General features: G+C 37.9%; 1 protein-coding gene across 1 annotated transcript; it reads right to left on the bottom strand.

Moving 5' to 3' along the window:
- Positions 1-1,980: 1,980 nt before the first annotated feature.
- fabp2 (fatty acid binding protein 2, intestinal) lies at positions 1,981-6,425 on the bottom strand. The gene is made up of 4 exons (XM_007232723.4): positions 6,267-6,425; positions 4,371-4,543; positions 3,277-3,384; positions 1,981-2,123 (listed from the first exon to the last, which is right to left on the bottom strand). The coding sequence occupies exons 1-4, from the start codon at positions 6,331-6,333 to the stop codon at positions 2,073-2,075; spliced, it is 399 nt and encodes a 132-aa protein (XP_007232785.1). The 5' UTR covers positions 6,334-6,425; the 3' UTR covers positions 1,981-2,072.
- Between the last annotated feature and the right edge of the window lie 6,015 nt (positions 6,426-12,440).

Here is a 12,440-nt window from a genome sequence, read left to right as displayed (position 1 = left end):
CTCCCTGAATTTGTTGCGTGTTTTCTTTTCTGCAATATGAAGAAAATAACATAAAAAATTGGTGTATTTTTTAAAATATAATTTAAAGTGTTAACCAATTTTCTCTCCAATTTATGAGAGAGCCAGTGAACCCACACCCTCACTAGGACTCCTCCTATTACTTGTGATGTTCAGAACACTAGAAGAGCCAGGACAAGTGCATGCCTCCTTGATACATGTGAAGTCAGGCCCCGCCTCTTTTCCACCGCTGCCAATGCAGCATCACCAGGAAAAGCACCAGATCCCCAGCTCATCATCAGCTCATCAGCTAACAGACGCCCGTGATGATCAGCATTACACCAGGAGTTATAAGAAGGGAGAGCGCCACCTACTGTACCAACCCAGAGAGAGCAAAGCCAGTTGTGCTCTCTCAGACTCCGGCTGCTGATGCTAAAGCAGTGGGTTTTTTTTTTTTATAACTGTGTCTATAATTCTTTTTGTGTATGCTAATGTATTTCCTATGTTGTATTTTCTGTTATTTACCTCACTCTCTTTAAAGTGCAATAAACTCTTAATATATATATTTTTTTATTTTATCGACACTATAAGATAGATACTATTTTCCCTCAGCTTGTCAAGAAATGTATGTGTAAGAGGTGCAATTTGAATTTACTGCAATGGAGAAAAGGTGAATTATACTCCACCTCTGTAGGGGTAGCCCATGAGCTAAAATACTAATTCTCAAATAGTGCTACCTTAACAGTGGTCCAAACGCAGTCTAAAGCACTGCCACTATGATTAAGAGATTGCTGGTTCAGATCCCGGTCATGCAGCTTGCCATCAGCTGCCCTGAGAGAGCACAGTTGGCTAAGGCTAAGGGGAAATGGCGAGCGTGGTTGGCAAGGAATGCTAATGCTGCTACAGGCCGATAATACTCCCCTCTGAGCTGGGAAATGGCGGTTAGCGGCTAATGCTAATGCTGCTCCAGCACCGGTGCGTCAGTGTTTCTGAAAAACACTTCAGTTTAGCGGAGTGGCTTTTCTGCTTCTTACAACCCAACGAAGTAAAATTCATACACAATATGCACTAGATTATAAGTTGCACTGACAATTTTTGGGAAAATTAAAGGATTTTAAGTGTGCCTTCTAGTGCAAAAAATACAGCATATGATGGTTATTTGCCTGGACCCAGTATTGTAGGCTATAAGAGCAAATTACGTTGATTGTACTGTGTGTTCTGTGACAAAAGTGCTGGCAGTGCACTAACACTGACTTAGAAATTAGACTATTTAACTCTGAAAAGAGTCAAAGAAAGGAACTTTGTGGGAGTTATTTCAACATCATCCAGTATGAATAGCATGGGCAGGGCCTTTGGGAATTTTCTCACGTAGTTGCAGCAGCAGCAGAGTTGGAACAGGCCGAGGCCTGGACTATACAGCTTTTCCCAGTGAATCACCTGTGAGAGAGGGGTGTGTTCACACAGGCAGGTAGTAAAGAGTTTTGTGTTTAAAGGCTTTAGTGTTCAGACTGTGAGATTTCATCACACGCATCACTGGGCCGTGTTTGTGTTCAGTATGTTATTATTATTATTATTATTATTATTATTATTATTATTATTATTATTATTATTATTATTATATTCTGTTAGCATACTGACATTGAAATCTATTAATATACCACCGCTAGGTCCAACCCTGCAGTGTGATTGGCTGAGAGATATGTTAAAAAAGCCATTATTGCACAGTAATGGCACTCTGACCAAAATGTTTTTAAAATATTTACTGTACTACTCCACAACATAAATATGTAACCTAGCAACAGTCCCTTCACTAAACCTATCCCTGATTGAAAAGGCGTGGGGTGTAGGTTGTGATTTAATAAAAACTCTTTAATGAGGACTTTAATAATAATGATTTCTGTTAATTTCAGTCATTATTTTACCTCAGTATTGTGCTGTTTTTACTGTGTAATCACAGGAGCAGAAATCAGACTCAGACTGGAGTACATCTGAACAGTGGCTTTACTTCCTTAAATATGAAAATTCACAGTGCAATAGTAGCAGAACCGGCGCTTCAGTTCAGGATCCTCCTCTTCTCAGCCTCTCTTAAAGATCCTCTTGGCCTCCACTCCCTCGTAGCTGTAGCTCTGTGAGAACAGAGAGACAAATGTGCTGCTTATTATAAGTGTATAATCTAAACTTTTATAAATTTATAATCTCAACATCATAAGTATACTTTTAATGTAATCTCATCGTTAATGATGTATAATGTCAACGATAGTGAATAATTGTAACATTACTAGTTTATACTCTTAATGCTAGTGATTATAAGTGTATAACCATAACGGTTTTAGCATTTTTGTGAATGAACATGAATAATGTCATGTATAAACTCAACATTATTAGAATATAATCTCAGGGTTACAAATATATAATTCTTGTTAAAAGTGTATATCACTGTTAGTGTAAAATATCACTGTTATTAGTGCATAACCTCAATATTTAGTGTATAATATCACTGTTGTTAGTGTATAATCTGAACATTTAGTGTATAATCTCACTGTTATTAGTGTATAATTAACATTATTGAATAATATCAACATTACTAGTATATAATATCACAGTTATTAGTGTATAATAACAGTTAAGTGTATAGTCGCATCTTTAGTGTTTGATCTGAAAATTAAGTATTTAATAGTGTATACTCTCAACATTATTAGTGTATAATCTCACTGTTATAAGTGTGTAATCACAGTTGTAATGTTTAGTCTTAAAATTAAGCTTTTATTAGTATATAATCTATATAATCTCAATGTTTTAGTGTATAATTTCAACATTATAAATGTACGTGTATGTCAATGCAAAGAGTATAACCTTAACAAAAGTGTTTAATATTGATGCTGAAAGTGTTTAATCTCATAATCTGTGGTGTATATTCTCAACGTTATTAGTGTATAAACTTAATGTTATACAATAAGTGTATAAACACTGTTATTTGTATTTATCTAGCTTTAACTGCAGCCTAATAATGTGTAATCTCAATATTAGAAGTACAATCTCATCTTTCAGTGTATAATCTTTCTTTAGTACGTATCTCATTTCTGCATTCCGTAATGATTTAATCACTCTAAGTGTATAATCCTATTGTTATAACTTAAATACTATTAGTTTATAACCTAAACATTGTTAGTATATAATCTCAGAGTTGTAAATGTATGACCTGATTGTGTAAAATCAGAATTATTATAATGATTCAGCACAGAGGAGCATGTTTTCAGGAATCAGTGGTGATCTGCTGACCTGGATAAGTTCTTCTCCGATGATCTGCCTGGTGGTGGTCAGGACTTTGCCGTTGTCTTTACGGGTGAAGGATCCCTTCATTGTGTCGCCCTCCATCGCCCAGGTCCCCTGTGAGGTCAAAGGTCAGACAGTTAAACTAGTGCTCGCCCTGAACACTGGACAGATCAGCTAGCCAGACAGCTAGCTACACTTTTATCCACTATCTACACAAGCGAAGTATAATGCTAATGCAGCTAACACATAACAGATGCTTCTATCCTACCAATTAGCAGTGGAGCTAATGTTGCAAACGTATCAATTAGCACTGAAGCTATGAGGCTAATGTAGCTAACAAATAATAAACGTTTGTACTCTATTAATTCACACCCAAAACACAAAGGCTAATATAGCGAACATGTAACAGAGGCCTATAACTCATCAATTAAAGCTGGAGATAAGAGGGTAATGTTGCAAGTAATGGAACTTTGCACTGAAACCACAAGGGTAATGTAGGGTAATGGCACTGGAGCTACAGTGCTATGTAGGGTAATGGAGTTGGATCTAAAATGCTATGTAGGGTAATGGCACTGGACTACAAGGCTATATGGAATACTAGCACTGGAACTACACTCTCATGTATGATAATGGCACTGGAACAACAAGGCTAATGTAGGGTAATGACACTAGAACTACAAAGCTTATGTATGATAATGGCACTGGAACTACAAGGCTTATGTATGATAATGGCACTGGAACTACAAGTCTAATGTAGGATAATGATACTAGAACTACGAAGCTTATGTATGATAATGGCACTGGAACTACAAGGCTAATGTATGATAACGGCACTGTAACTACAAGGTTAATGTATGATAATGACACTGGAACTACAAGACTATATAGGTCAGTAGGAATTGTAGCCTTGTCTATGTAGGATAATGACCCTATAGCTACAAGGATATATAGGGTAATTGCGCTTAAGCTACAATGTTATGTATGATGATGGTACTGGAACTACAAAGCTAACGTATGATAAAGGCACTAGAACTACAAAGCTAATGTATGCTAATGGCACTGGACCTACAAGGCTAATGTAAGATAATGTTATTTCTTACCGCGAGCTCGGTGCCGTCGGCGAGCGAGTATTCGAAGTTGACCCCCAGGGTAAAGTCCAGCTCCAGGGTGCGGAAGGCGCTGACCTCCTTCACGTGGAAGCTGTCACCCTTCTGCTCCAGCGTGATCTTCAGGTTATCGTGAGCCGCGAGCTTCCTCTTCACCAGGTTCACGCCTGTTGGAACAAACCCCACAGGATGAGTCGCTCAGCTCTTCTCTACTCAGCCGGAACAATTACGGATTTATCCAGCGTTAAAGGATTTCAGTGTCTCCAGAGCCAATTTCTCCACTGGGGAAAAGTCCCAAGAGTCGAGGGGGTGGAGTTAATCAGGCCATTAGCAGGCCTGACACAATTATTGATTATTGATTCGTCATACAATACATGGAGATAACCTCAAACAAATGTGTGCTTGTTTAAAAAAAAAAAATAAATAGTTTATTCCCAGTTCACACTTTAGCCAAAAGAGTTCTAGACACTAGAAGTGCTGTGGACTGATCAAAACAGGACTATTTGGCTACACTTAAACATGAAACTACGTCATGCAAACTGTGAAGCATGGGGGTGGATGTATCATGCTTTGAATCATTGCAATAATTGAAAATACTAAAATTATCACCAATTTTTTGCAGAATAGTGAAGTGTGCATAATGCATTTAATATAATCCCTTGATGTATGTCCTGATATAATGATATAATGTCCTGTGATGGGACTGTTGCACATGCACACATTGTGATGATGCTGAAATGATATAGTGTTCACAGAGCTGGGCAACATTGTATAAATGTTATATTGTGATATTTAAAGACATTTCAACGATACAAATATATTAACAAATTGCAATGAATATTACACGTAAGATGTCTGTTATTAGGTAAGTAGCTAATCATGGGCTATTTGTGGATGTATATAGACAGATATCACGAATAGAATGTAATATTATGGAAATGTTGCAAAGCTAAGCTAGGGCTGCATGATATATAATAAAAATATATACAGCTTTGGAAAAAATAAGAGACTACTTAAAAATGATTTTCTTTGATTTTACCAAATTGAAAACCTCTGGAATATAATTAAGAGGATGATCACAAGCCATCAAACCACCAAACTGAACTGCTTGAATTTTTGCACCAGGAGTAAAGCAGCATAAAGTTATCCAAAAGCAGTGTGTAAGACTGGTGGAGGAGAACATGATGCCAAGATGCATAAAAACTGTGATTAAAAACCAGAGTTATTCCAACAAATATTGATTTCTGAACTCTTGAAACTTTATGAATATGAACTTGTTTTCTTTGTATTATTTGAGGTCTGAAAGCTCTGCATCTTTTTTGTTATTTCAGCCATTTCTCATTTTCTGCAAATAAATGCTCTAAATGACTATTTTTTTTACCTGAAATTTGGGATAAATGGTGTCTGTTGTTTTCAGAGCTGTATATATTGCAATACTTTGTGATATATTTCTAAACATAGGATCTTTTTAATCAAATTTAATCAAAGTCCATCGTGACCCTGCATGTTAATTGCAGTGACAATGCTAAAACTGTATAGTGAACCTTGAGCTTTACAATTGTTAAAAAAATAAATTGATATCACGATATTTAAAGGCAATTTATTTAAAGGTAATATTCATCAGAATTGTGTTGACATGGACAACATGCATAATTTAAATACTTAAATACATAACCGTATTCCCAGTGCAATGACTTTTATTTAAAAACTTTATTGATTTTTTTTTTCTAATTATTAATAAATTAACATTAGTTTCTTTTTTTTTTGTAATAAAATAATAAAATATGCGATTAACACTCTACTCAATAATATCTGGTGTATTGCAGTAATAAAATTCATCACAGTATAATAAAATGTGCAGAGCTGTTGTTCAGTGAAGGCGTTCCTCACCCATCTGCTCCATGAACTTCTCGTAGTTCTCACTGCGGTCCACTTTCCATGTGCCGTTGAACGCCATGATGATGTGCTGGAGTGTGTGTGTGTGTGTGTGTGTGTGTGTGTGTACTGACCCGGTGTGTGTGAGTGTGAGGTTATGAGTGTGAACCTGAGTGGCCTCTCACTGCTCCTTATATACCGGGAGCGGCACTATCACACCCTTTATCTCTGCATTATCTGTGTGCTGATGTGGCCGAGTAAAGCTCACGCAGAGTAAATCCCGGCCCCTGGGGTGTCCCAGCATGCAGTGCAGCTCTGTGCCGGGGCCTCGAGGAGGGCGTGGGGGTCTGAGTCACTCCGAGAACAAGTGTCTGCTTGTGTGGAACGAGTAAATACTGCTGTTTGATTTGTGGGCTCGTTCTTCAGGCTGAATGAGGCCGTCTGATTGGCTGAGGCTGTGGAGTCGTGTGTTTACTCGGGGAGGGTGTGTCCGCGTGCGAGTCTGCGGTGCGTGTGCCGTGGTAAAGTGCAGAGTAATGAGGGAACCAGGTGAAGTTTACTAGAGACACTTTGCACACTCTCTGGATTTCTGGACTCATCTGATCTGAAATTTGATCATAAAATCTTTATCTAATCTTATCTAAAATACAATAGTTTTTACATATATAAGATCAGCAAAATGATCAAACATCACTTAAACAATCCAAATTCAACTCAATACATACTCAAACATACAAATTTCAACCCTTGCTTTATAACCCTTTTATAACAACATTATTTTCAATAGGCGGGGGTGCTTCCCCACTCAAACTAACTCTTCTCTGAGCTCCACAAAACCAGCAAGCTGATTGGCTGTGTCACCTGAAAGGCGGGACTTTATCCGTGAACCAGCACCATGATTGGTGTTAAGAGATTTCCCATTCACACAGCGGTCAGCGGCCTGTCTCCTCATTAATACTGTTTTTTTTTTTTTATTATTATTATTATTTTTTTATTATTTAATATAATACGGGAAATTTAAGGAGAATACTAATAAGTGAAGACTGTGGGAAAGAGGGGTAAAATACGGTAGTTTCCCAGCCAAAACGGGTATAACTTTCACACATACACTTACAAAAAAAAAAAAAAAAAAAGACAAAAGGGCCAAACAGCAAGAACTGTATATATCTACCCTTAGATTCCCCGATTTTCTCCTGATTCGAGCTCCAAAATTCACAGATCTATAAATAATGGCAAGTTGTCCTAAATCAGAAGCAGCAAAGCAGCCTCAAACTGCGATACTCCCACCCCCATGTTTAGCAGATAGCAGATATTATTAGGTGTTTGTTAGAATAGCATTCAGATCAGCAGTGTTCTGGATCAGTGTTTGCCTGATGGTGGACCCGTAATCACGGGCATTACTCAGGGGGAGTGCAGGGGACTCTGGTCTGCTGTAAAAGGTGAAGCAGTTCATATTCAATTAACAAACCACTATACTGATATTCCACTAACCTCACTCTTCCATCTTCAGTCCAATAGATCAAAGCCAGATCTATCAGCTGCCTGCTAACTTTCTACAAGTCACTCAAGCCTAGCAGTCCTGACATGCAGCACATTCACCTGAATTCCAGCAGTCTAGAACATTGATTTGGTTCCCCTCAGACTGACCTTTACACTAGAAGCTCTGGAACACACACACAGAGTCGCCACCATAAACCCAGGCCTACACATAATTCTTTTTATGGCGTTTGTTTTAAATCTTTAATTCCTCTGGTTTATTACACTGCACTAAGTAAACACTCATGAAAATCTGATGTGCAGTTTAGGCTGTTTACACAATGTTTTCTGAATTAAGTTCAACTTATAATAGCGCCTTTTTAGAAACTCAAGGACGCTTTTACACACAAGCACATTATACTCATCCACACACCAGTGAGAAGTAGCAGCCAATAGTGCACAGCATACTCTCAACCGGAAACCACCCCAAAGTCCACCTGGGGAACTGCACCGGGAACTACAGCATTTATCCACTTACATACATACCACACACTTACACATACACACCAGATCAATTTAGGGTATTTAATTGAAACTTTTTCTGAGTAGTCAATTTACCTGATCTCTGGAGGAAACCCATGTGATTGGATTCTAGGCATGTAGGAAATCACTGATCTTGACTCTCAGTTGCCGACTTCACACACAGATAATGCAGCTCACACTAAACAAGTGCACATGCAGAGTAATCGCCAATTTGCCTTAAAAATGTATTTATTTTTTGGCAACCTAAAAACGACTGGAAAACCGGGCTAAAATCATGTAGTGTGAACTCTGCATTACAGTATATACCTGGTTCCACATTGAAACCCCTCATTACCTGGATATCACTTGATATCACATGGGCACATGTTCACTTTATTGTATCAGTGTTAGGAATTGCACTACTGAACCTTTTGCACTTTTGTCAGATCTAACGTCTGCAGATAATCATGTTATTAACGTATTTTTTTGCACTATAAGGCACACTTCAAATCCTTTAATTTTCCCAAAAATCACCAGTGCACTTTATATTCCGGTGCATTTTTCCAGTCGGGTATTAAGGAGCAGTAAAGCCACTGCACTGAAGAACAGCGTTACAAGGGTGAGGTTTCAGTAAAGTTTCTCCAGCACTAAGGCTGGGTGCATATTTTAATTTTTGCAGATCCACCTGTATACTCTTTTTTTTTTTTTTTTTTTTTTTTATATAATTTTATCTTAATTGGTGGAATTCATGCAAGGTATAGAACATTCCCACTGGTTTGGATTGGAAGACCTTCGACCCATTTGCAGGTGTTCTGTTATCAGTAAATGTGCGTCACGATGGATCTGTTATAACAGCGATATCAACTCATCAATCGCTTCCTGTGGAGAGGAATGACCAGAGATAACCTTACACCTTATACCGTGCCCTCGTACAGAAGACTGTAACAGTAGAGCCGTGACTGTAGTGAGGAGGGATTAGATAGAGGAGGTTCTGGAGCTGGGAACGGATCATCTCTCTTTATCTCACATCAAATAACTCTGATCAGATCAGAAGATAATCAGTGTGAAGAGAATGAAGTCAGCGCCACGTTTAAGTAACCGCTGTAACCAGTTACACGTCCAAAACCTTCTTACAGTACTAGATCACACCTGCCTTTAATTATAGACAATTTAATATTAAATTAATATGGTTCTCGGTGTTCTGTTTCAGCAGGACAGTGCTTGTCCACACACTGCTGTTGCCGTCTCAAGAGCTTACCTTAAAGACACTGATGCAATTTCATGTCCAGCAGCATCCCATAATTATCCCTGATCAGTCTAAATGTGTAATCATTTACTGTTCCTGCATTATCTTTCTTTCTTTCTTCTACTAACATCAGTTATTAGAGTAAGTTTAGAGTTTTACATCTTACAATAAAGTTAAATAATGTTTATACTAATAAACTGTATTAATAAAACAATAGTAATCTATTACAGTTCTTTCCTGAAAGAAATGTGGAATGGTTATGCAGCTCAAGGGGTTCCCACTGGTTGCCTTGGTATCCCAGATGGTTGCTCAGTGATTGATGTGGTAATGTGCTGGTTGCAATGGCTTTGCTTTATGGTTGCTGTGGTGTTATTGTTCAGGTTTCTCTGGCCATGGTTTGTCACTAACGTCTTAGAAAGTTGTTTGTAAGACGTTTCTAGACTGGATACTAGGTGATTGCTATGATGTTGCTAGGTGGATGTTGCGGTAATGTGGTGGTTGCAGTGGCTTTGCTTTAGGGTTGCTGTGGTGTTATTGTTCAGGTTTCTCTGCTAATGGTTTGTCGCTAATGTCTTAGAAAGTCGCTAGATGGTTGCTAGGTGATTTGCTATGATGTTGCTAGGTGGATGTTGCGGTAATGTGGTGGTTGCTATGTTGTTGCTAAGCTGTCTCTATGTGTTGCTTTGACATAGTTGTTGTTGATGGGTAGTTGCTGTGGAATAAGTGTGGTTGCTATGGTGTTATTGTCCAGGTTTCACTGGTAACGGATTGTCGATAATGTGTCACAAAATTGTTTGTAAGATTTTCCTGGGCTGTTGCTAGATGGTTAAGCGGCCTCTAGGTGTTGCTATGATGTAGTTATTGTTTTTTAAGGTGTGGAAAAAGGTTGGTTGCTGAGGTGTTGCTATTAGGTTGCTATGGTGCACCAATTTACTAATCTTCATTAATTTGCTTAGTGGGTGTGGTTTAGTGTGAAAAGTGGGTGTGGTTAAATACACCTGGGCTCCAGTCTGAAAGTGGAGTAGGACTAAAAAGTGGGATGTTTTGAGGATGATCATGTTTCATGTCTCAGTTCTAGATTAAATATTTAAATAATTTGATTTTTTTTATTAAATAAAATACCACATATGTAGGATTTTGTGAGGGGCAGAAATAAAAAAAAACTGAAAAATGGATTAAAACCAGTTTCTTCTTTATTGTACTAAATAGAAAAAAGTTTTATTTTCTGTTTATAAAATTTACACAGAATTAAAAATGACAAACAAAAATTACTCTTTAAATTCACTTACAGTAATAACATTTTAGTGTGAATATTAGCAGATATGGTTGTTATAACCTGTATATAAGCTTTAGGCTGCGCTACAGAATGACGTGTCTAAAGCTGTGTATAGATTTGAGTTGTGTCTCTGAGGATCTGGACCTCCTGACCTCAGACGCTCTGATGATGATGATGATGATGATGATGATGATTCAGATTGAGGCTGGAGGTCAGGTGATGGTTAATGTTCTGGATGAGTATATATATAATCACTCTCTCTCTCTCTGTGTTTATGGCGGAGCTGCAGATGTTCAGTGAGGATGATCCTCTGGTGTCTGGTGGTGATGGTCCAGGCAGGCAGATGAGCAGATAAGGTGTCCCTGCTCTGGTGGCCTTGGACCCGCTGACCTGTGAGAACAGAGTGATCTGTGATAACAGGCTTTTCCACTGGTGAATGAACCACCGTCTCTTTACAGCTCCATAAAAACACAGACCTTTGTATCTAAAGAGGAGAATACACCTCACCTACACACACTGCGCCGTGCAAAACTCTTCAACCCCCTCTGTAACAGACATGTTTTACAGTTTATTCACTTCATATTTTCACTTTTTGTTGTTTTCTTTCATGCAATTACAGCTAAAATTAGCATTTGAAGGAATCGTGGTTGATCTGAATTATTTATGGTGACTCTATTCTTGTTCTGCTTCAAACATACAAGATTTAGGTTTTCTATAAGGCGCACTTTTTAAGTGCCGTTTATAGTGCGAAAAATATGGTAAGTATGAAGAAAATATAAAACATATTTAAAAAATGAGCAGAACATGCAGCAAAAAGAGTCTTCAGTCCCTTAATAATAAACATTTTTGTTACTTAAAATGATCTTAAAGTGGGCGGAGTCACCCCAAGATGACATGTTGGACAAGGTTAAATAACTTGATATTTTAATTAAAAAAATAAGCTAAATGAATCAATTAAATAACTAGAAATTCAGCCTGAAATCTTTCAAAACATATCTCAGGGAAAGATTGCAGGATTTTGCAGGATATTGTTAATAATTTATGTGCATCAGGGAGCCATTACATACTTCTGGGATATGTAGGACTTCTGGGAAGCTGAAGTTGGTCACAAACGGTCAAAAATGTAGCACAGAAGTATGTGTTATGAAGAGATCTATAAGAAAATACTGAAAAATCTTGCTGGTGGTTCTTTTGGCAGTGTGGGCAGTGAACCAAGTCCTGCTGGAAAATGAAATCCACATCTCTATAAAAGTTGTCAGTAGCAGAGGGAAGCATTTTGGGAAGTGCTGGAAGATTTTGAGTGGGAAAACAGAACTGCACTGACTTTAGACTTGATAATAAAACACAGTGGATCAACACCAGCAGATGACAGACATGTCTCTCCAGACCATCACTGATTGGTGGAAACTTCACACTAGACCTCAAGCAGTTTGGACTGTGTGTCTCTCCACTCTTCCTCCAGACTCTGCTCCCTTGATTTACTTTAAATTAAATGTAAAATTTACTGATTATCAGTGATGGTTTGGAGAGAGACATGTCTGTCATCTGCTGGTGTTGATCCACTGTGTTTTATTATCTTTAAGTCTAAAGTCAGTGCAGTTTTGTTTTCCGGAATAAAATCTTACATCACTTCATGCTGTATTATTTATTTTAGTTGATTAATCAGTGT

The sequence above is a fragment of the Astyanax mexicanus genome, chromosome 25 (genome assembly GCF_023375975.1).
Source record: "Astyanax mexicanus isolate ESR-SI-001 chromosome 25, AstMex3_surface, whole genome shotgun sequence".
Lineage (NCBI taxonomy): Eukaryota > Metazoa > Chordata > Actinopteri > Characiformes > Acestrorhamphidae > Astyanax > Astyanax mexicanus.
This window is presented reverse-complemented; position numbering and strand designations above follow the sequence as displayed.